We start from the raw sequence: 26,170 nt of genomic DNA, 5'->3' as shown, positions 1-26,170 counted from the left end.
CAGAACAGTCAGATTTTTATCACTTTTCAATTATGTGTTTTAGTTTTCATGATTATATTCAAGATGTAATGATAATGAAGACTGAATTTTTATACTTTGGGATCACAAAGTAAGAACTAGGTTTAATCTACTTCTCATTCATTGCAAGGAAGAAAAAAAATCCTATCAGCAGCTTATAAATCTACCACAGGCTTAATTAAACAAAAATAATGTAAGACATTATAGAGAATACCATGTGTTAGACTGTTTATTAGGAATGGCTATTCTAAAAATAAGTATGACACGAGGCTGCTGCATGTTTAGTGCCATTTCAATATTATGTATGAGAAAATACTCTATGTATGTTTGAGTATTCGATAAAGTAGGAATGGGTCTCATTTCGAACATTTTAGGGTTACTCTTACAACATTAAGATACTGTGGAAACCAAGAACTAGGTGTATTATGAATGCTTTAAACAAATTGATCTAATAGGAAAATAGGTTTGTGATTTAGGAGGAGACAAAAATTTAAGATTTAAAAGAAGGAACAGCTGAAATTTATGGCCCAAAGATAAGATGGGACTGAAATAATTTTGGACAAGCCATTAAATTCTCTTTAGCCTTTCTCCTCACTTGCAAAATGTAAATTATCTTTATATTTCTTACAGTTGTTGGGAAGACTTAAATAAGAACACCCATATAAAAATACCTAGCAGAGGGGAGCCTGGTGGCTCAGTCTGTTAAGTGTCCTGACTCTTGGTTTCGGCTCAGGTCAGGATCTCAGGGTCATGAGCTCGAACCCTGCGTCAGGCTCCGTGCTCAGCGTGGAGTCTGCTTGAGATTCTCTCTCCCTCTCCCTCCACTTTGCATACTCTCTAATAAATAAATAAAATCTTAAAACAAAACCTATTAGAGGACCTGGCACAGAGCAAGTGCTCAATAAATGTAATTAGATGATAAACAACAAAGGAAAAAGAGCCAAAAGAGGGATATTTATGTCAGATTGAAGAGCAGATAGAACATTTTAAAAGACACAGACTAATTTTTTGCTACTATTTGTTTAATTTATAAAGTAACTGTGGTATCTTATATTGGAGTTACATGTAAAAGAAATAGTCTACTTTAATCATGTAAAGTTCTCTGTCTTTTGTAGGAAAGGAAGATAAAACCACTCTGATTCTATCAAAGCTAACCGGTAACCCCCAGCCACCATCTCTGTAGTTTTCACGACGGCAGGGATTCGGAGAAAACCAGGCCGTACAATACTGATTCCCTAATCTGGTAAGTCATCTGGATCACCCAGAGAACCACTTAAAAAGACAGATTCCCAGAAAAAAATGGGGTGCCTGGGTGACTCAGTCAGTTAAGCGTTCTTGATCTCAGCTCAGGTCTTGATCTCAGAGTTGTGAGTTCAAGCCCCATGTTGGGCTCCACAGTGGGCATGAAGCCAACTTAAAAAAAATAAAAATAAAAGACATATTCCCAAGTTCATCACCAAACCACTGAGAATCTGAGGTGAGACCCAGAAATTTGCATTTGAAAACAGTGCTCTAGAAGAAACTCTCACCTTGATGGAAAGGAGAAACAGATTTGTTTCTTACAGATTTGTTCTTACACAAGACCCATACAGAAAGGATTCTAAAATCCACATTATCTAAGTTCTATCACGCTTCCTATAGTCCTTGTCCTCAAAAAATTGCTCTGAGGGATTTTACTGAAGGACTGACTCTCCCTGGATAAGATTTCCCGTTTGCTTCCCCACCGATGTGTAGACCAGCGACTTGGAAAGCTAGAACAACATCCTGCACACATGTGTGTTGGGGGTGTGTGTGCATGCGTGCATGTGCATTTGAGATCACGTATGTCCTAAGACAGTCCTCATAGGGGGATCAAATGGTCCTAAAAATCAGCTGCCAGCATTACTTCAGTGGTCTCCTGAGCCACTAATGAGCTTGTGTTTATTCCGTAAGACACAGAAGTTAACTTATGAGTAAGAACTCTGTCTTTCCTGGACAAGAAACTCAAGAAGCTTAGAACAGGAGGGCGAGCCACTCTGACTTTCAAACTTCTGCAGAGATCATTTTGAGTTTGGGGAAACCTCAACAGGAATGTAACCAGTGTCCCTTTTCTTAGGATGGAAGCCCAGCACAGACCTGTACCTTTCACACTTGGTGCTTCCTAGAATCCAGCCAAAAATAAAAAGGAATTGATAATATTCCAAAAAGAAGAGAGAAAATACTAAGAGAAAAATTAAGTCTAAAATCATAAAAAAAATTATAGGAGAAAAAGGCAAACAAGGCCAATGGAACAATTAAGGTAGTTAGAAGCTAGCAGCAGACTGAATTCAAGGAAGAGGCTGTTGGCTGGTGGGATGGTGCCGGGCACTGGAGCGCTCATTTCCCTGTCGGGAATGTGACCGGCTTATTATCAGTGTTTGTCTGGACCTGAAAACATGCATGCTCTACATATCCTGAGGAAAGCAGAGGGCAATCAGTCAGAACACAGCACACACTGAGTGGCTCCGTATTCTTCACATCAGCCCCGTAGCTCCAGCATGCTCTTCCCTTTCCAAGAAAGATTCAGAAATAGAATGAGGTCACTATCTGAATAGTTTCCTCTGCTTGAACTATAATGAAATCAGTGCCAGCAACAGCCAAGAAGAGATACTATTAAAAATTCAGTGAGGTCAATCTGCACAGGCAGTATCCTATTGATGGGGGCACTGAAGTGGAGGTCAGATCAGTGTTCTGTAGCTCTCAGAATGCATGAGTGTGGAATAATACTATAGGCTTAAAAATTTTTAACTATTCCTACAAAGTGACTGGGACTTCTGCTTTGAACTTTACTCCACTATGGTATTTTGGCATGAAAGCTGACCTTGCAAAAAGTCTACAGAGAGCTATTCTACAAAGAACATTTACTTGAAGCAGCATCTTAGACCACCACCCAGTGGTCAACGGACCCCCTTCTCTGCCTGCCTCCTTTCCATTCAGTACATATGAAAGTGCCCACACATGCCAAAATAGGTTCAGATACATCAAGTTAACAAAACATGAAGGTCCCTGCCCTCCTGGAGCTTCCATTATCTGGAGATGAATAATAGGTACATAGTATGGTAGGTAATAAATAACGTGGAGAAAGAAAAAATACAGGAGAATTAAGGGAACTGGAAGTGCGAAGACTGAAATCAGAGGTCAGGGCAGGTCTCAGGGAGACAGGCTTCAGTGGCTCGGCGAGTGAGGGGGTGTGTAGACATTGGGGAGAGCAGTGGAGATGGGGAAGAGAAACCAGTGCAGAGGCACTAAGAATAGAGAGTGCTGGTGCATTGGAGAAAATGATCTATTGCTGTGCTTTTCAAACTGGAGCCAATATCAGAAATCACCTTTGGGGCTTGTTCAAGCACAGCTGGGTACCAGCTCCAGAGCTTCGGCTTCAGGAATTCTGGGGTGGGGCCTGAGAATGTGCATTTCTGGCAAGTTCCTATGGGATGCTAATGCTGCTGGTTCAAGGGCTATGCTTTGGAAACTAATGATCTAATGCTTATTTCAAACACTGAGTCACTAAATAATAGTGGACCATTAAATTGATTTAATAGGTCTGCCTGGCAATTAAAAAAAGTAAAGAAATAGGAAATATCAGAGCTCATCACATTTACTTAAGGGCAAATGAAACTTTTATCTTTTATGAAACTTTTGTTTCAGTTGTATAGAAATGTGTATGATGCATTTTTTGTTGTGGGTAGTGGTCAAAAAAGTTTGAAAGCCACTAGTCTAATTATATTAGTGTGTCATTAAATAACACCAACCACATGAATCTGCTGGCGGGAATTTGAGACTCCTATTCTTTCAGTGGGACATGAAGCTGAACTTGCCTTGGGTCTTCTCTTTCACTCACCCATAAATTTCCTCTGCCTGGATTTCTCCTTTTTCATCTCAGTCTATGGAACCCTCACCATCCCTTCAAGACAGAGAAGATCAAGTCCAGGTTTCTCAAAACCTCCCCAGTGATGTCTCCTTTCCCTGCTCTGACCTCCTCCAGAACTTCCATACCGTTCATTCGACATGCAGCATAGATGGCCCTGCTTTGTGAATGACCTTTGCAAGTGGTGCCTTTTCTCTCCTGAAGTGTGACACCTTGTTTGAGGGCAGGTTGGTGTCTTAGACAACACCTGTATTTCCCCAACAATGCCCTGGCAATGTCCTGTTTAAGGTGGACTAGCAGGGCGCCTGGGTGGTTAAGGGTCGGTTAAGTGTCTGCCTTCAGCTCAGGTCATGATCCCAGGGTCCTGGGATCAAGTCCTGCATGGGGCTCCCTGCTGGGCGGGAAGCCTGCTTCTCCCTCTCCTACTCTCCCTGCTTATGTGCTCTATCTGTGTCAAATAAATAAATAGATAAAATCTTAAAAAAAATAAAGTGGACTAGCTGGGGATGGAATAAACAGTCAAACCACATTTTAAAATTATAATGTGTTATTTGTATGTTATATGTACTACCAATGATGATAATGAAACTTTAGTAAAGGAACTAGGGAATGAACACAGTCTGAGATGTAAATTTGGGAAGAGAGGTACATGGGTGGTAGAAACAGGGCAAAATGCATGGGAAACAATTGGCTGGGGGTGCTTAGTGCTAAGGGCACGCACAGCCCCAAGCCTCCCCCTCCACCCCAAAGCCTGGGCCGATGACTCCTTGGTACAGCACACCATGGAGAAAATCCTCACTTAGCACCGGGTAGGACTAAGTCCTTTTGATGCTTTGCTCTAATGCTGGGAAATGGATGAGGAGAGCCAAAGGACCAAAGGAGAAATCAATATTTTGGCCGAGAGGAAAGAGAGATATAAGGAATCAAGAGAGGGGGTGGCAAAGTTAATTTATGCAGTGTCTATGCTGCCTGGGTGAGTCAGGGTGGGCTGCACTGGAACTTGAAACGTGAGCGGTTCAGGTGACAAAAAGCCACGAAGCTGTGAGACAGTGGGAGGACAGCAGGGAGGAGGCAGCAGTAGCACGAGGAAGGCACAGATGTGCAACAACACTGCCCACGTGGAGGCGAGTCAGCGGTCTGGAGCACAGGAGCCACGGGGACAAGAGCTCCGAGGGGCCCTGCGTGTGGGATCACAGCAGTGAGCGCTGAGGAGATACCTCTGGCTACAGGGCTAAGGGTGCCTGGGGAGGAAGAATGCGGAAGTGGGAACGCCAGTCAGGACGCTAAGGTAACAGACTGCGTGAGATGTGGGGAAGCAAAATGGGGGAGTGGGAACGTGGAGGGAAAAGAGAGATTTGGAAAATTATCAGAATTCACAGAACTCAGGGTCTAGTGGCACTTTTGAGTTAGAGAGGATGCTGGCTGGTTGCATTCCAAGGGTAGAAATCCATGGAGACACAGAATAGTGTGGCTGTGGACCAGCTAATGGTAGTTTCTGTGGGACCTGGAGGTGGGACACCCAACAGCAGGTAGGAACACCAGGGTGTCCCTCAGAAAGCAGCTCTGGGGATAGAGAATGGATGGATAAATGACAGACACTTGCGATGGGGATGGGGAGAGATGCCAGCAGGAGAATGGGGGGAGTTTTTAAGCAAGTCAGTATTAAGAAGCTATGAAAAAATTCTTGAAATTTCAGTTAACTGTATTTCTCTTCATATAACAAACAACAGTGAAAGTATTTGAAAAAGTGAATATAAAATAAAGGCTTTAAAAATAATTTAGTGTGACACTGGCTATCCACTCTGAATTCCTATGGTTTATCGGGTGAATGAAATGAAAAGTTCAGTTAATGTCAGTAACTTACATCATTCCATAGTTTCCTATTTACACTAAAAGGGAAGCTATCTTCTGGTTAATTCCCCCCGAAAAACACAACCTACTTTTCAAACTCAAGATAAACGGTCAAACTCTTAATTCTCAAATGGCAGATAATTCACGAAACCAAAGAGAAGAGGGAACCTGGAGAGTTGGCATCACTGAGAACGAGGTGGAGCAGCAGCAGAGTGAGAACCCGTACAGACCCGGCTGCACTCGGCCCCATCGTCACGACACTCAGACCGCTCGCTAGCAAGCCAAATGGGAGCCAGGAACATGCCCTGTTGTGGATGCAGACACTGAGAACTTTGAGCTGTGGCTTCCAACTCAGCTCCCGAAGGACACACTAACTTTATTTCCTTCCAAACCCTAAAGGAGAAATAAGCAACTTAGGATTTCAGAGCCTGTCCTTTATGTCTCTGTTTATGCAGGAGAGTCTAAAAAAACTAATTACCTGGTATCGCCTTCCCCAGACTTGACGGAATAGCAGTGTTTAGAATGACATTAATACTATTTACTCTCAACAGCCAAGTTGTTTAACTATATAGACAGATTTATCCAAAGAGTGTATGTTCCCACACAGGATATTACACAAATATTTTAGAAGGTTATGTCAAATAACATTTGATTGAAAAATATTTTATTTGGTTGAAAGTCAATTACTGTGCCATGGGCTTCCAGGTCTTCATGTTTACTTGCCCAAAATTGGAAGAATAATTCTTCTACGAATGTGGCTTCAGTTGTATAATGCAAGGGAAACTTCAAAAACTTTTGGCTCATCTTCGGTTGACATTAGCTGACTATTTCTCATGAGTAAGGAGCACTGTGCCCTCCTAACCACCCAAAGGGTAGTTGGAAAGAATTCTGAATCTTCTTAGTGTTTAATTTATATTTTAAGAAAGAACAAATCAGAAACTGCACACTAGTCAACGCTTTCATAAAGACCTTATTAAAACAGCATTTCCAATTTCAAACAACCTCTTTTATATCAATCTTGCATACAAAGCTATTATTACATACCCAACAATTATTTTATCAGTATATATTAGTAAACCACCCAAAAGGCAAAATAATGTGCTGTCATGTTGTATAATACAAATATTATTCAACACACAGCTTGAATTTTCAATCAACTCTAGATACAGCAGTAGTCTATGAATTAAACTCTAGAGGTTTTAAGTGATTCATCTTATTATAAACACTCAATCCAAAAAGATGATTAAAATAATTGAGATTAAGACTTGATTATAAAGATAAACAGCTTCTTTTTTCCTGGTAACATCTGTGGTAATAATGTGCTATCCTTTAAACCAACTGAGGATGACTCACCATCTGTGAATAAATATAACTTCAGTTTCTTTTCTAGAACTGGGGATGGTTTTCTTGCTTTTCTTTCCTTTTTTTTTTTTTTTAAACTAAATCATCCCTCCTCCATCATCTGTCCCTCTTGCAACCACAAAGTGAGATGGTAAGCTGGAGTCAGAAGTACAGTTTCTTTCTTTTTTTTTGTTAAAGATTTTATTTATTTATCTGACAGAGAGAGACACAGTGAGAGAGGGAACACAAGCAGGGGGAGTGGGAGAGGGAGAAGCAGGCTTCCCACTGAGCAGGGAGCCTGATGCGGGGCTCGATCCCAGTACCTCGAGATCATGACCTGAGCCGAAGGCAGACGCTTAACGACTGAGCCACCCAGGTGCCCCAGAAGTACAGTTTCTTGCTATGTTTCAGAACAAAATGAACTGGCCCACTTAAGGGATTTATCCATGACCTTGGTCTCCATAGGATCTTATTCTAAATAAGAGTTAAATGGCCTGGGACCTCCCACAGATCAATTAATCTCTCTCTTTAGCCATAATCCTGAAAAACAAAGTTATATTTTCATTATATGTTACTGTCTCCAATATAGAGAAGACTTTTTTTCTGAATATAGTATAATGAAGGAGCAACATATTAACATTCAAACATATAGCCTGTATACTATAATTCATTTCACTTTAAGTACTGTAGTGAACTAATTAACTTTCAGTATCTGCTATGGCCCATGGAGGGGCCTTTGGGCCAGGAGCATTCACCAAAAGGATTAGAAAATAAAATCTGGGATTGGAAAGAGTAGGAAAAAATGGACTAAAGACATGAGTAGTGAGAAATAAGCCAAAAGAAAGGAGCTAAGGTTTATCCCAGGGGAGGGACAGATATAAAAGAAGAAAAGTACCTGGTCTGACAGCACATTGAGGAAGCACTGTCTGTCCACAGAACAGAAAGGAGATGGGGAAAGGATGAGCAAGTGGAAGGGTACATAAAGCTCAAAGAAGGTGGCCTAGTGCCCAGGTCTTGTTTCCAAAATACCATTTATTAAAAAAAGAAAAAGAAAAAGAAGGGGGAACCAGAGCTCACTGGAGTAGTTGATTCCAGGACTGGGGCAGGAAATATCTTGTGCTACAGAAAAGTAAAGGTGGGCTCAAAACAAGAAGGGGGCAAGTTGGAGGACACCGGATCCAACCTGGAGGAGCTCCCACGGGCCAAAGCTAGAACAATTTGAGCAACAAAGTAAGTAGGTGATAGTGCTGAATTATAATCTATAGACAAAATACAAAATTATTAGGTAAACACCACAGTAATAACTGTGCCGGTAAGATCCACTGATGGATGATAAAAATCAGTGGGCAAAAGTTTGAGGAGAAATAGGATATTAGCAAAGTCTCACTCCCAAGACAGTTATCAATTACAAAGGGAAAAACAGTGACTTTTCACAGGAGAAATCTGGTAGACACCATGTTAACCAAATGATCAAGGATACCCATCCACCAATAATGAGACATATTGACATCATGTACCTCCTGATTCTATGAATTGAGAAGGACACAACATCACCTCTGTGGGTACTTTTGTCAAATATTCATAACTTCAGTGTAATCATGAGAAAACATCAGAAAAAAAAAACAAATTGAGGGACATTCTGCAAAGCAACTGAGCAGAACTGTCTACACCATCAAGGTCATGAAAGGCAAGGGAAGACTGAGGAAGTCACAGGCTGGAGGAGAATAAGGAGACGTAATGGTTAAATGCCAAGTGGGATTCTGGATAGCATTGAGGAGCAGAATAAAGAACACTAGGAGAAAAAATTGGTAAAAATTACATAAGGTCTGTAATTTAGGTGATAGTATTGTACTCATGTTAATTTTCTAGTTTTGATATTTGTACTATAGTTAAACGTGTTGTTAACATTAGAGGAACCTGGATGAAGGGTTTACATGAACTATATCTACTGTTTCTGCAACCTTTCTGGTAAGTCTAAATTATTTTAAAAGAAAATGTAAAACAAAATATAGCAAAGTGGCACAGATTCAAATATCTTCTGCCCACCCCATCCAAAACTGCTTCTTCCCTAACACTGCTGTCTTCCTTCTCCTCTATATTTTTCCTCCCGTTTACTGCTACCTAAAATAGCAAACATTTTACTTATTTATGTGATTGTCGTTTACTGCTACCTAAAATAGCAAACATTTTATTTATCTGTCTCATTTATCTGATTTACTTGTCTTATTTATCTGATTATCTGCTTACTTATTTACTTATTTATCTGATTGTATTTACTTATCTGATTATCTCCCCCACCAAAAAATAAGCTCTATGAAGACAGGCATTTTTGCGTATTTTGTCCATCGCTGTATCTACCATCTAGTGTGGTGCTTCTAACAAGTCCCCATTTCCTCTTTAGAGCATTTCATTCATCTTCTCATCACATTTACTACTAAGTAACTACTAAGTACAAGACTTTGAACTAGGCATCAAGGGGATGCAGATAAGCAAGACATGACCCCTCTTCTCAAAGACGTTACAGTTGAGTGGGAGAGAGAAAACATCTGAACAACTACATACAGGGTGGAAGGGGATAGGAGTCCCACCAAATTAAGTATCAAATGCTGTGGGCATTTAGAGAAGGGAGGCCCATGTGGGGTGAGAAGTAAAAGAAAAAGTTTCATAGAAGTTCTCAAACTCAGCAAGGCCTCTGTATACTCAGAATTTGGATAAGCAAACAGCAAAGGGGTAAGGGACTGATATACTGGGAAGAGAGAACTGGGTAAGCAAATCCAAACTCCAAACATGCAGGAAAGAAGAAGAAAAAGGCACAGAGATCATTCTGGTTGGCTGGAGCACTGGATGGGGAAAGGGAAGTATGGAGAGCAAAGACTGGAGGTTGACTGTGCACGGTCTAGTGTTCCAGTCCAAGGACTCCAGACTTGATCTGGTAGCAAAAGGCCACTGACCTCTAGGTAGTTTGGAAGGGGAGGAGGGTGTTACTAGAGCTCTGCTCTACAGAAGTTCTTCATGGAATTTTAGAAGATGAAGTCTAGACTCTTAAGGATTTCAAGGGATCTTTGGGATCATCCTCTGTAACTTTTTATAAGAGGAATTCTTTCAACCGCTTTTCCTATGTTATGGAATTGAGTTGCCCTGCCATCTGGTGCTCTTCTTACACTTACCATCCAGACTTTATGGTGATTATTTTGTGATTTCATGGAGCCACGTATGGACTGCTGAGTGACTTACGTTGTCAGGAAACATCTCCTTAGGATGAACTAATACCTGTCCTGGTTCAATTTCTACCCACTGTCCTCTGGCCTACAATGAACTGCTTAGTTCCTCTTTTAGAGAATCATCCTTAAAGTAGTTGAACACAGTTTTTCTATTTTCCCGAAGTCCTCTCTTCTCCAGGCTATACATCCTCTCTTCCTCACTGTACTTGAATTACAGGTTCTTTCCAGTAACTTCGCCTGCTTCTGCACACAGCTTGGTCTACTAATGGGATGCTCAGCCACATTGCTCCCATATCCTACAGTGCTCTTTGGAACACCTATTTCAGGCTTGTTAAATATCCCTACATTCTCAGTGCCTGCATGGAGTCTTCTGTCCTTACTTCTTTAAGTGAAACTCAGCTCTCCCCTTGGGACTCTGGTTCCCCCGGAGCCTTTGGAAGTTAGAAGCTGCTCATTCTTTCACATTCCAGACTTTAGGGTCTGGAGGTGGGGTTGGTGCTTTGCTTTCATTATTGGTTCATGATTGTTTCCTGGCTATTATTCCTCTACCCTTAAACAGAAAGTTCTGCTCCTATGAGGCTGGTACTAGCTTCCTCTGGTCCATGCAGCTGCTACCTACTGCCTTCTAGGCTCTGGTCCTGTGGACTCCAGCATCTGGCTCACGGTCTTTCTCACCACCCCATGGCTTATTACCCTGAGGGACTATGAAGCCTACGTGAATGACCCATCCTCGGCTTTCCATTTGTGAGCTGGCTCAACCACACTGATTTCCATTCACAGGCATAGCACCTGGGACCCTCGCTCATGGCCAAAGCCAGACCGTGTCATCACTGAGATGTGCTCCACTTCTGACGTCTTCAGTCTAAATATACTGTTCTTCAGCCCCATCTCCATGACTTCCACCATACCTGCTCTTCGCCCCTTCCCGATGCCTCTGTGTCCCTCTCCTACCAGCCTCCTGATAGTTCCACTTCTCTTTCGGCTTAGCTTAGACACCAAGATCCACCACTTCCTGGGAGCAGCCACTCTAATCTTCATGGATTTCTGTACTGGTTCCCAGGGAGTAGTTCAAGTAAACTGGAAAAAGTGCGCACGCACAAGCACATGCCCTCGAAACAAAATAAACCCTCTGAAGTCTTACTTTATGTAAGAGTGGAAACCATAAGAATTCCTTACATTTAGAGAACTGTCAGGAAGCATGGCAAGTCCAAGCGGGAAGGTCTGGGGAGCTGTAGTAAGTGTTCATGTTACCGCCACACGGTGGTGCCATTCCAGCCGATGAACGCAAACCCCGCAGCTCTTGTCCTTCCCACGCTCTAAGCGGTTATGATGACTCACGTGCTAGTATTTTACAAACTCTGTTGTTAAACTGAAAATATTTTCCTCTCCTACCACAATCTCTCTCAAGCATTCATAAGCAGTGCTGTTCTGTGATAGTGCTGGAAACACGGCCCCCCAAACAGTCACTCTGGGACAGAAGTTCGTTCTGATAAAACACTGTGATGAAGAAGGCCACATGTCCACCAGGATGCCCTGCGTTTTTAATTTGGGAATGAGCCCTCTAAAAAAATTAGAGGTGATGAAGGCAAAAATTAACAAGAAGCATTAAAGCAAAAATAGGCTATAGTGCTGTACATTCCTGTGCCCCCACAGAATGTTCCCTTCACATCTTTTCTTATGAGAAAATTAGTCTTGGGGTACGAGTTTTATATCATGAGATCACTTTGGAAACACACTGACATGCAAATGGAAGTGTGTTTTTTTTTGTTTTTGTTTTTTTAATTTGCAGAGAGAGAGAGCGCACAAGCAGGGGGATGCGGCAGGCAGAGGGAGAGGGAGAAGCAGGCTCCCCACTGAGCAGGGAGCCCGATGCAGGACTCGATCCCAGGACCCTGGGATTATTACCATGAGCCGAAGGCCGATGCTTAACTGACTGAGCCACCCAGGTGCCCCTGGAAGTGCCTTCTTAAGATACAACAGTTCCCCTACCTATCCAAGAAATGCTTCTCTTTCAAGAGCCACATGCAGGCAGGCAGTGAACGGTGTGGGGCCTTGGAGCGCGGACTTTGGAGCTAGCCTGCCTGAGCATGAATCTCTCAGTTCCACAGTTTTCTAGTTGTGTGGTTTTGGGTAAGTCATTAACCTCTCTTTGCCCCTGAAAAGTTAGGGCAACGCACTACCTACCTCTAAGGCTCGTGAGGCTGGAATGAGTTAATAACTAAGACACTTAGAGCTCCACGGAGCACTGAGTATACACCACGCGTGGGCATCACCTCCACCAGCAGTGCCTTCCCATCAACCCTTGATACTTATAAGACCGAATTATTTCACTGGGTCAAAAAAAAAATAAGGTGCTTCTTTATTCACAGTATATGAATTACTCACAGTATATGAATGTGTTAGTCCTTCTTTGGCTGTTTTCTTTGGGACGACTGTCAGACTCCCTCTGCAATGCTGTTCTGTGTACCAATATGAAGTAGAGGAGCCAGTATTTAAAGAGCCTTTTCTAGCACAAGTACTAGTAAGTGGGGCGACTCTGACTAGAGCCTGCTCAGACATGAACGCTTAGCCCAAGCGATCCCCCAGTGCGGGTTTCCTTCCCCGGTCTTACCTTCAGCCGGTCTTTGGGCAGCGCGACAGCCCCCTGCTTGATGATTTCCAGGACCCGTTCCACTGACAGCTCAGCTCCAGCCTGCAGTAATCGTGAGCTGAAGAAGGTGATCACCTGGAATGGAAAGTATTCTTTTTTTAAACAAGTAGATGTACAAGCCGTGTTTTTAGGAAGTGCCTTGCTCACATGGTGGTCCCACTTCCTGGAGTGACCTGGCTTGACTTCATGAGCTCTCCTCCACGCGGTCCTGTCTGAAGGGGTCTGATGACTGCGTCAGAGCCTGCCTCTGACCACTCCAGGCTGATGACCCACATCATGGCTTCGGCAAGCCTCCGGAGTTCTGCTCTTCCCAGGTGCGGCCTCACCTCTCATTTATTTAGATTTCAGTTAGATGGCAGCCCCCCTCAGAAGGTGGGAAGAGAAAGCTAAAGCTTAAAACCTGTCAATTTTGAGGCTTACTAGTAACTCTCAAAAAAAAAAAAAAAAAAAAGGCTTAATGAGAAAGGAATTTGAAGCTAATGGCTAAAATGGTGTTTGGGGGATCATTTATGAATTTAATTTATTCACCACACTTTTATCCCTGAGCAACAGGGATAATGAACAGCAAGCTAGAACTTCCTTTGTTTCGTGTCCCAGCACAGCCTGAATTGTGTAGCAAGATGCTAATAACACAGGAGCATTCTGAACATAACACTGTCCCTCAAAACTAAAAGAATATCATTATTTTTTGAGGAAATCATTTTAAGACCATGATGTTAATAAATCAAGAAGACTATACATCTTTTTTTTTATTCAAGAGAGTAACACTTAAGTATTTATAGTCAGACATGCAAAAATATAAAAATGTTTTGTTAAAAAATTAAACATTTATAGGTTTTCTATTTTATATGTAAAAGACAAAAGGTAGTTTAAAAAGATTACCTAACTGTAGAAACAAAATAGTTTTTTATACTCATTAAAATATATCATTAAAACTAACCTGGATGATTAGCTATCCTATGTCTTACTAATCCTGAAGGCTTCACATTATCAACAGCAAACACAGTACTGGTCACAGTAAGAACACTGTTTATCATAGTAAACCTAAATCCATAATGCAGACATGCTACTTGATAATTTCTGTGCATCTGGCTCTGGTGAGATGAGACTGGTTCATCACTACTTCTACCCTGTAATGTAGCACCTGTCCTAGGATGAGGGGGACATCAGCTCTGCCATTTCCTTCTTGTCACGTGTACTTGTATTGCCTTTGATTTGTGGTTCTTTTGCAGGAACCATACCAATCCTCCATTTTAGAGGGTTTACTTAGTTAAATCTCGATATTATAACCACCAATAATATACATTACAAGGACCTATAAGTGAATGAAAGGTGAGTGTGCCAGCCAAGCCTTCCAGGTTGAGAAATCCCCTCTCCTCCTCAGGATACCTAGAGTACCACAGCTGACACAGCTAAAGCCTGGCAGTTTGCCCGTGCCAATACTAAGAATTAGGAAAACTCATTCTGTTTATTTTTAGACAAAGAAAGAAAAACTCTGATACTATCTTCCCATGCTTCTATGGACTGTGGGTGCAACCTCTGGGGTCTGTGTACCCAGCCCCTTTGGAGCCTGCTGATGGAGATAACAAAATGTGTATAATCAAAGCTAAGTAGAGCCTGCACAGTGTTCAAACATGGATACTTCAGACCACCGCAAAAGAGTACTGACATGTCACGTCATCAAAGGAAGTAATGCAATGGGAATCTACTTTGGTTCACTCTGTGGTCTACACAGACTTGCCTCTAAGCCTCAAGGAACTCGTGTTCCCACCGGGAAAGCTGTGGAGTAGGCAAGAGACTCCGTTTCTAAGTAAGTTCCTTTTTTCAAACTGGCTCTCATTTGTTTTTTTTTTTTTTAAAGATTTTATTTATTTATTTGAGAGAGAGAGAATGAGAGATAGAGAGCACGAGAGGGAAGAGGGTCAGAGGGAGAAGCAGACTCCCCGCCGAGCAGGGAGCCCGATGCAGGACTCGATCCTGGGACTCCAGGATCATGACCTGAGCCGAAGGCAGTCGCTTAACCAACTGAGCCACCCAGGCGCCCCTCTCATTTGTATGTCCTAAGCTGATATTCAGTTCTTGAATCTGAATGCACAGGACTTTAAAAAACGATAAAACTACCAACTTCCAGGAGAGAAGTAAATTTATGTATTAAAAACGAAGGGAATGGACATCTACTGCATGTTTACTATGGACCATGTGCTCCTCTATTAATTAATCCTCATCACGATCCAACGAGCTCATAAAAGCTCTGTCCTACAGATGACTCTATAGAATCAGAAAGAGAGCAGCTTGACCCAAGTTAGCCAGGTAAGTGTCCAGAGTGGGACTCGTACTTGGATGTTCCTTCTTTACCATGTTGGTCTCCAGCAATTCTTGAGTAACAAAAGACTTTAGTTTTCTTAATGGAAAATATTTGAGGTCAAGGGAGTCAGGCTGCAACACTAGCAAAGAATGTGAAACAATTTATTCAAAGATACAACTTATATTTCCTATCACACAGTTAGAATTCTGTAGACAACAGTATATTTAGTGATAACGACTTCAACAGTTAGGTGGCTTTTATCAACTTTCATAGGAACCATTAAAATTGTTAAGATTGACGAACTTTTCCCTCTCTGAAAATGTCTGCAGAAGATACAGTCAATAATAGAAAAAATTTAGAGTGAAACCTTTAGCGAAATGGGAATGAATGATATGTTAGTGCAATTCAAAGGCAACCTTTTAGAGGAAGGTTCTTCTCTGTGGGTGTTACACAGCTTCCCTCCACCCACCATATTTGGCCACAATTCCTGAAATCTAAGTACAGCACATTACCTTCAATTATGCTATTAGTTGTGAACAGTAATTATTCCAAAGTCATGTTCTGATTAATCAGCTGCACCCTTTGAGTAATGTCAAAATCACATTTAACCACTTATTATGAAACCTGTGAGTGATCACTAGAACACAGATTTATAGAAAGGAGAAGCTTAAAAAAAAAAAAAAGAAAGAAAGAAATGATAAGCTTTTGTAGGGTAGATGAGGGTATGTATTAGACAGGCATTCTTGCTTGCTAAATGGCCACTCTTCCAAGAGGTAAAAGTAGAGAGCTAAGCAGTTTTCTTTTATAAAAGACAATAAATATGTTTTGAAAAGTAAAATACACATGTTTTCTCATTGATTCTTGGGTTTTCCTCAAGTTTTTGTGTCTTAATCAATACATGTGTTAACAACCTATTCAGTGGGAGAGATCTCTGGAAGATTTACAAAGGAAATAGATATTTTCAAGAAAGACACAATGTAATTGGAGGATAAAAAGCAGATTAAACAGCCATAATTAAACAGATTAGACATCATGGTAGTGTAGACTGTGAAGTGTTTAAAGTCAGAAGGCATAGTTTGGGTCCTGTCTCTGATACTTACGAGCTACCTGTCTTATGAACTCAGGTTCTTCCACATGCAGCATCATGCAGTGGCTTAGAACACCTACCAGGTGTCAGAGGCTTGGGTTTAATTCCCAGCTCTGCTTATAAACGTAGACAGGTTATTTAACTTCTCTATACCACAGTTTCCTCATCTATAAATGAGGAAAGACAGAGTGCCTGCCTCATGGAGGGGGTGCTGTTAGAATTAAATAAGTTAATACCTTCAAAGTGCAAAGAACAATGCCTGGCACATGGTAAGGGCTCATGAAATGTCAGCTTCTGTCATTATCATTAGGTATTATCTCAATATCTTCATTTATAAAATGAAAAAGTTGCCCTACATACCACATAGGAAACAATTATAATACATGTGAAACTTAAAGATAAATCAAACCAGACAGGAGTAGCAAGCATGATCTACTGAAAGTAAATTCCAGGAAAGTCTGCTGGTTAAAACCAACATGATCATTATCAGTTTAATACATTACTGAGGGTCAATTTTAAACTCTTCTATTTTTACTTGGTGAATTTATGTATAACCTTCCTCTTTCAAAAAAATTTGTATTTTATTATTTCCAGAAAACTTAAACAGTACAATGTCGAGGAAGTTTTCATAGTTTGCAAAGTTTTCTTTTATCATGAAAGAATGCTGAATTCTGACAAATGTTTTTTCTGCATGTATTGAGATGATTGTATGGTTTTTATTCTTTAGTCTTTTAATGTTGTCAATTACATTAGCCTTGAATTCCTGGGATGCATGATAACTGAGCATGCTGCATTATTCTTCTGATACATTGTTAGATTTGATTTGTTAATATTGTGTTGAGGATTTTTTGTGTCTGTGTCTATGAGTGATATTGACTTACAATTTTCTTTTCTTGTAGGTCTTTATTTAGGAGTGGCATTAGGGTAATAATGTCCTCATAAAATGAGTTGGGAAGTATGTCCTCTTCTTGTATTATCTGGAGAAGTTTGTATTGAAATAGAAATATTTCTTTCTAGGGTGAAGACATCCTGGCCTGGAGTTTTACTTGTTGGAAAATTTTTAAGTACTAATTTGGTATCTTTTAAAGATATAGAACTATTTAGATTATCTATTTCTTCATGAGTAAGCTCTGAAAGTTTGTGCCTTTGAAGGAATCTGTCCATCTCATCTAATACATCAAATTTATTGCCAGAAACTTATTCATAATATTACCTTATTAACCTTTCAATGTTCCCGCTATCATTCCTGATATTGGTAACCTGTGTTTTCTTTCTTCTTCTTCGATTAGTCTGGCTACAAACTTATCAGTTTTATAGTGTTAGGTTTTTTTCTCTCTCAAACAACCAGCTTTTGGTATTACTGATTTTCTTTTCTTTCTTTTTCAATTTTATTGATTTTTTGTTCTTACTTTTATTATTTCTTACCTTTTTCTTGCTTTGGGTTTAATGTACTCTTTGTAGTTTCTTAATGTGGAATCTTATTTATTTAAGACCTTTCTTCTTTTCTAATAGAAGCCTTTAATACTATAAATTTCCCTTTAGCTGTATCCCACAAATTTTGATACACTGCATTTTCTTTTTTGCTAACTTTATTATTATTTTTTAAAGATTTTATTTATTTAGTTGACACACAGAGATAGCGAGAGAGGGAACACAAGCAGGGGGAGTGGGAGAGGGAGAAGCAGCCTCCTGGCTGAGCAGGGAGCCTGATGCGGGGGCTCGATCCCAGGACCCTGGGATCATGACCTGAGCCAAAGGCAGACACTTAACAACTGAGCCACTCAGGCGCCCCTATTATTACTATTTTTGCTGTTTCCTTCCATCTTTATTTTTTTTTAGTTTTGAATTTTTTGAACTTTAAAAAAAATATTATTATGTTCAGTTTGCCACTGTATAATACCAAATTGCTAACTTTAAAATATGTTCTCCTTACCTTTGGCCTCCTGTCTTTGATGCATACGTATACTGTTTACTTTCCAAATATTTGGGGATATTTTCCAGATATCTCTCTTACTGATTTCTAGTTTCATTTCATTGTGGTCAAAGAACATACTCTATTATGATTTTAAGTCTTTTAAATTTGTTGAGGTTTGTTTTATGGTCCTGTATATGGTCTATCTCAGGGACTGTTCCATGTACACTGATGATGATGGGTACAATGTTTTATAAATGTCAATTAAATCAAGTTGGTAGTATTGTTTGGGTCTTCTATATTGTTACTAATTTTCTATTTATTGTATCAGTTACTGAAAGAAGTGTTGACTTCTCCAATTATAATTATGAATTTGCCAATTTCTTCTTGCAATTCTATCAGTTTTTGCTGTGCATATTCTGAAAGCTGTTGTTAGGTGCATCCACATCTGAGACTGTTACATCTCCTTGTTAAATTGACCCCTTTATCATTACATGGTGTCCCTCTTTATCTCTGGTAATGCTTCGTTTAATGAAATCTACTTTGCTGATAATATAGTCACTCCAGCTTTCTTCTAATTAGTGCTTGCATGATAAAACTTCTTTCAGCTTTTGACTTTTAACCTACCTAGCTCTTTCTATTTATAGTTAATTTCTTATAGATAGCACATAGATCTTACTTTTTATCCAATCTGAAAATCTCTTTTAATTGAGGCATTAATGTGATTGCTGACATGACTGGATTTAAATCTCCCACACTGCTTGTCATTTCTCTTTGTTCCACTATTATTTTGTCTGCTTTTCCCACCTGCCTTTGGATTAAATATAATTTATAATTCTATTTTATCTCCATCTTTGGAATACCAGTTCTATCTCTCTTTTTTTTTGTGGTTGGCCTAGAGTTTATAATAGTCATCTTGCATTTATCAGTCTACCTTCAAATAGTATCATACCATTTCACATTGTCAAGAACTGAAGAATTTTGCCCTACTTGCAAGTTAACAAGTCAGTCACTGTTTTGTGGATCCTGAAAGGATATGGAGATTCCTGGGTCAGTGATGGAGGACAGCTGTTAGTCAAACAAGAGCAGAGACCAGAGCATTAGCATTTTTTTTTATGGGTTCCTCAAGCCCCAATCTGCACAAAGGTGGTGTGATGAGGGACGGATGACTCCCTCACATGTAGTGGGATATTATAGGAAGAGAACCCTGAGCTTAGGGAACCGAAATCTTTTATAATGGTCAGTAAGCAGGTTTACCTTTTGCTCTTGAGGGAGACACAGACATGCCCCCATCCCACCCCTATGTTCTCTTTGCCTGGAACACTCTACCTTCTTTAAGTCTTAGCTCAGATGCACCTTCTCAGAGAGGCCTTCTCTGACCGTGCTCTTTGGACTTGTAATTTCCTACCCCTATTCCAACCTGCACTCATTATTCCTCTTCTTCTTTTTTTGGCTTAAGAAATCTGGTAGATATTGATGTCATTTACTGAGATAAGGAAGACTGCAGAAGAAAGAGTTCATTTTGTGTTCGATTTTGAATTCTGATTTAACCTTCCTCAACATTTGTGGGATTGCCAGGTAGGCAAATGAATGCACTAAGTTTGGAGCTCAGTAAGGATGGTCGGGCTTGGAAATACACAAAATCTAACATGAATTTTACACTGTCCAGAGATAAAAATAGTTCTTGCCTTTAACACACTACACAACCGTTACTGTTCATTGCTTCTGCTCTTTACTTATATTCAGCCATGAAATTCCTTTCACATCTCTCATTTGGTGTCGCAATTCTATTGTCTTGTTACTTAATTCAGCCAGACCATGTCACCTATGGGTTAGATGGGAGGGCTATACAGCAGTGGCTAGTAGGAATGTGGTCATTTGGAAAACATGTTGGAAGGATCTGCAGAAGTTAAAAGTGCCCCAAGGTTATCCCTCCTGTCTCAGATACTCAACAATGCTGAATGTCTTAATGAAAAATATCAGCTCTGAACTCCCTGCCAGCTAAAAATAACAGTAATTCATAGTCTCCTTTCCCAGTACTCTTCAAGGTTAACTCCATGAAAAACAGATAGAGCCAAGACTTGCTTGAGCCAAATTTCAGGGGCATTTGGGGCAGGGAAGGGGAAGGCAAAGTGATGAAAGAAAAAGTCGAGACGTTATTTATATCTCTATCCCAGCATTCTTCTCAAAACATGTAAAAGAGTTTAAAAAGCTTTCCGAAGGAACTTCCATCGTGCCTGCACTATTTTGGATGGCAGTATTCAACAAAAAGTTGCTGGAAAACCTGCTCATTTGAAATCTTGCTTTAGGTTTATCCAAGTGAAAGCTGAAAGCATGGAGTTTCTAACCTGAAGACTTCAAGGCCTGGCTGAGTGACTTACTGGCTGAGTGACCTTGGGCCAACGATTTTTCCTCTCAAGCCCTGCTTGGCCTCTCTCACAGAGAGGGTTTAAGGGTCCACTGAGATACTGTATATGCAAATAACCCACAATCAGGACCTACACAAATATGTAATCATCATCTAAGACAATGATTCTCAGGCTGGGATTTGTGTGAAAATCACCTGAGAAACTGTCTCTCAACATCTTAGTTTTCTTATCCATAAAGTGGGATAATCATACCTAGTTTTACTGTTTACTGGTTTAAGAAGAATTTAAAAAAAAAGGAGAAGAAAAAAAGAAATAATATATATGAAAGTACTTAGCCTCATTCCTAGCACTTAGCAGGTGGTTCAACAACATTTAGGAATTGATTTGTCTAGGTTTTTTTTTTTTTTTTTAAGATTTTATTTATTTATTTCACAGAGAGAGACACAGCGAGAGAGGGAACACAAGCAGAAGGAGTGGGAGAGAGAGAAGCAAGCTTCCCGCTGAGCGGGGAGCCCAATGCAGGGCTCGATCCCAGGGCCCTGGGATCATGACCTGAGCCGAAGGCAGACGCTTAATGACTGAGCCACCCAGGCGCCCCTGATTTGTCTAGTTTTAAGAAGTGCATAACAGCATATGGCCAAATGTTTACCATAAGATGCCCTTTTCCCTGAACAAAGGGAAGTGTAAATGGTCCATTCTTCTGTCAGCCAAAGGCAAGTGAGCCCTGGATGTAAGTCCAATTAACACCCCGCTTCCATTTCCACATGGTCATATACCGTATGATACACAGCAAGGTCCCTTCTGTTTCCTTACCTTCACCCTGATCTTCACTTCTTTCAAAGGAGACTAAGAGTTTTGAATGGGGGTAGTTTAAACCCTTTTCATGGTTATCGTGTGTCTTTTCAAAAACTAATATGGTCTTTCCAAGATATTTTTAAGGATGTCAACTGTTAATCACCTTGTTACTAAGACGGATCCTCAGTTCTATCACTGGTGAAACAGAGTCTGATATGACATCAGAAGTGATTTTGAGAGAGAAAGTAAACGGTGAAGTCTCTAGGTTTGTGGATATGGCCAGATGTTTTCAGGCAGTGAGTAAGAAACTGTGGGAACATTTAGTGAAGGGGTACGGTAGTTACGCCTGATGATTACAAACATGGGCATGGGCTTTATCATCACACTGCCTGGTCTGAGTCCTGGCTCTGTGACTTTCTGAATGTGTGACTGTGAGCAAGTAAAAATCTTCCTAAGCTGGTTTATCTATACATTGAAAATTAAAATGAAATATACCTCACTCATACCCTTTTCTATGCTCCCGCCAACGTGAAGCAGTGAACCGAGAAAGAGGAAGACACAGGAGGCACTGTCAACCAAAGGAGCCACATGAAGGAGATTCCTAAGAAGATGCTGCAGCTGGACAGGAGAACCCGAGCACAACATGGCTGGGGCGGAAAGCAGGCAGCAGGTCTCCAAGAAAAGGATGGAAACGAAAATTTTATTGGATCTGCTTGACCATTTTGAGAGGAGTTTTAAAGTTATGTCTGAAAGTCTGTAGCTGTGTTAGTGACTGGATGTCTTTAACACATAATCAAGAAATCTGCCTAGAATCCAGAACACATCAAGTATCTGCACGAAGATAAACAACAGAAAAACTGGCAAAGGACTTGAATAGAAACTCATGAAAGAGGAAATCCAAATTGGGGGGTGGGGGGATGTCCATCCTCAATGGTAATCAAGAAATTACAAATTAAATCTATAATGAGGTGCCATCACAAAACTGACAAAACTAAGTGTTCATGGGAAGTAACAGAACCTCTCACACACCACCGGTCAGAGAGTCAAATGGTAGCACCCCATGGAAAACAGTTTGGCATAATACACATTGCCCAGCAATTCCACTTCTGGGTGTCCATCCCAGAAAAAGGTATGTACATATGCTTACTCATGACCGAACTCACATATTTATACTTGTGTGAGAATATAATCACTGAATGTCTTCTTGAATGTAAGTAACACAAGGACAGGGATATTGGCTCTTGCATTTACTCTTGTGCTTCGTACTGTGAATCAGATTAGTTACTCAAGAAATGATTGTGGAATCATGAAAACACGAATTCAAAAAGACATATGCACCCCTATGTTTACTGCAGCATTATTTACAATAGCCAAATTGGATGCAATCTAAGTGCCCACTGCTAGATGAATGGGTAAAGAAGATGTGGTACATATGCACAGTGGAATATTATTCAGCCATAAAAAGAATGAAATCTTGCAACAACATAGATAGATCTAGAGGGTGTAATGCTAATTAAATTTAAGTCAGAGAAAGGCAAAAACCATATGATTTCACTCATATGTGGAATTTAAGAAACAAAACAAACAAACAAAGAAAAAAGAGGCAAACCAAAACAAAAAACAAACTCTTAACTACAGAGAAGATATGGTCACCAGAGGAGAGATGGGTGGGGGGGTGCGTGAAATAGGTGAAGGGGATTAAGAGCACACTTACCCTGATGAGCACTGAGTAATATATAGAATTGTTGAATCACTATATTGTATACCTCAAACTAATATAACATGATACATCAGTTATACTAGAATTAAAATTTTTAAAAAAAGGAAAAAAAGAGACATATCCTACTTACAGTTTCCTAAGAACTGTTTTCATATAATATCTTTAGCATTTAATAAGACGATCTTATTATATATGGATGATTTTTTTCCTACTCATTTGCTCTACTACAATAAATAAATTACCAATAGGAAATGTTAGTTGCTTTCCAGGGTTGAATGCTACCTGTTCATGGTATTTGGTTTGCTTAATACAGCAACAGAAAATTTAGCAAAAACATTTTTAGAAAGGACAGAAAGTAAAAGTTTACAGACCTGTGAAAAATGTTCTGCCATACTAGAACAGAAATTAACATAAAAATGATAATGAAATGCCAGTTTTGATATAAAAACACAAATATTAAAATAAGTATAACACTCAAAGCTGCAAGACTGTATGTAGTGAGACAGGCCCTCTCATAGATCAGGTGTGTAAATATAAGATGATATACAGGTGCATAAACTGCCCAATGTTTCTGGAAAGCAATTTGGCAGCATGTGTTGAGTCTTAAAAATACAGATAACCTCTGACAGTAAAAACTAGTATAATTCCAGTTCTAAGACTATGCCAAAAATGTAACTGAAAAAAGTTGAGATAAGATTTACTTACAAACTCTTCATGAATTATGAAGTAACGTAAGAGATGTAAAACACCCCAAATGAGCAATAATGGACTAATGGTTAAATATTCTTTTGGTACATCCATAATACAGGTTAAAATGTGAGATTTTCAAAGAATTGATGATACCACAGAAAAATGCTGATGATCTAAATGCTAAGTAAAAATGGAAGAATACACAACTGTATGAAGTATGATCTCAATTCTATCAAATATATGTGTGTGTGTATAATACACACAGAATACAATAAATAGACTACAAATATACTTTATGCTAAAAGAAGGGATTTTGGGGCACCTGGGAGGCTCAGTCAGTGAAGCATCTGCCTTTGGCTCAGGTCATGATCCCGGGGTCCTGGGATCGAGCCCCGCATCAGGCTCCCTGCTTAGCGGGGAGCCTGCTTCTCCCTCTCCCTCTGCCCCTCCCCCCGCTTGTGCTTTCTCTCTCTCTCTCTCTGTTAAATAAATAAATAAAATCTTAGAAAAAAAAAAAGAAGGGATTTTAACTTTTGTAGTTTTTGTCAAGGTGTGTTCAACATTTGCTGCTTTGATACTTAAAAAGAACCAGAATATCTCCATTTACACTTACCAGATCAATATTTTGCATTATATCCTGAAATGAAGGATGAGTTCGAAACTGTTCAAAGAGATCTCGTTTGTAAAGCAGTGCATACACCAAGTTTGGATTGTGGTGAAGAGAATTTGTCAGGCAGGAATTGATGATCTCTAACATCATTCGAATCACTTCTTCGATGACATTCAGGTCTTGTGCCTAATAAAGAAAGAAAAGCCACATACACAGTGTTTTTCTCCTTAACACGGAATTAATCAGAACAAGAGTAACTGCTTTAAAATTATAACATTAGGGATGCCTGGGTGGCTCAGTTGGTTAACCGTCTGCCTTTGGCTCAGGTCATGATCCCAGGATCCTGGGATCGAGTCCTGCATCGGGCTCCGTGCTCAGCAGGGGGGCCTGCTTCTCCCTCTCCCTCTACTTCTCCTGTTTGTGCTCTCTCTCTCTCAGACAAATAAATAAAAATCTTAAAAAAAAATTATAACATTGAAAAGATAATGCAAAAGAACCCTTCTAGATGACTTTTGTCAAGAATCTTTAGAATCAGGTTTATCACTTACTATAAAGTATTCGAGTAAAAATCTTTTGAACTCAGATGGTCACAGTTAGGAACTGAACATAATAAATTACAAACTTGCCAATCTGGAAGGAAATTTGGGGCTTCCTCAGCCCCTCACTTACTAGATCCTTACTGGCCTTCTCATCAGTGGCATCACCCTAAATCATTAGATTTCCACAGTGTAAAGTGGTGGTTGCGTCTTACCAAGTCCAAGAAAAGTGCCTAATTCAGAACATGACCTCACTTCTCTACACTGTCATTTCAATATTTCTATTTACAGATAAATAGCCTACTGTTTTGTCTCTTTTTCCTCAGTCAACAGTCTATGGGAATCTAAACATGAAATAGTTACAAGACAGCAAAAACAATCAACAAATCTCTTGGAAGAAAGAACAAGGGAAAGAGAAAATACAAGTAAATATAATAGACTTTCCTTTTCCTCTTGAGTTTTCTAAATTATGTTTCAAAGTTGTAGCAAAAAATTTTAACACTGTCTTATGTGGTTCTCAACATATATAAGGGAATATATAAGGCAATTATATTATAAACCAGGGAGGGCAAAGGGATGTAAAGACAGAAAAGGTTTCTACTTTTCTCTTGAACTGTTAAATGTCAACAATACTAGATTGTGACAAGTCATGCATGTATAGTGTTTAGAGCAAATCTACACAGAGATGCACATAAAAATACTATACATACATCAGAATGGAATTCTAAAAAACTGTTCAGGTATATACAGGAAGGCAGAAAGACAAGACAGACATATGAAAAAGAGGGAACAAAGAGAAAAGAGTAAAATGGCAGAATTAAGCTCTAACACATCTATCAATAATTACATTAATTGCAAATGTTCTAAATAATTAAAATCAAAGATTGGCAGAGTGGATAAAAAACATTAAGACCCAACTATATGCTACCTATAAGAAATTTCAAATAGAACTCACTTCAAATATAGTTAGGTTGAAAACAAAAGGATGGAAAATGATATACCATGTAAATATTAATTGAAAAAATTAATCTATTATTGACAGATGACAGTGACAGATAATCTACCTCAAAGACTGTATGACTTGCAAAGTAAAAAATATTTACTATCTGTTCCAGCAAATAAAAAGCTATGCTTATTCCCACACAATTTATCTCAGCCCGTACAATGTATACAGCGTATAAT

The 26,170-nt window shown here is 39.7% G+C and overlaps 1 protein-coding gene across 1 annotated transcript in view; it reads right to left on the bottom strand.

Annotated features, from left to right (window-relative positions):
- DYM (dymeclin) overlaps positions 1-26,170 on the bottom strand; it is a 342,784-nt gene that overhangs the window by 38,590 nt on the left and 278,024 nt on the right. The window contains exons 15-16 of the mRNA XM_025886653.2: positions 24,456-24,638; positions 12,926-13,039 (exon numbers count right to left, since the gene is read on the bottom strand). Coding sequence (XP_025742438.2) covers positions 12,926-13,039; positions 24,456-24,638 — 297 coding nt within the window. The remainder of the gene's footprint in view (positions 1-12,925; positions 13,040-24,455; positions 24,639-26,170) is intronic.

Source organism: Callorhinus ursinus, unplaced genomic scaffold, assembly GCF_003265705.2.
Source record: "Callorhinus ursinus isolate GAN/ISIS: 27379988/994484 unplaced genomic scaffold, GSC_fseal_2.0 scaffold11, whole genome shotgun sequence".
Lineage (NCBI taxonomy): Eukaryota > Metazoa > Chordata > Mammalia > Carnivora > Otariidae > Callorhinus > Callorhinus ursinus.
The sequence above is the reverse complement of the archived record's forward strand: the minus strand, read 5'-3'. Positions and strand labels throughout refer to the sequence as shown.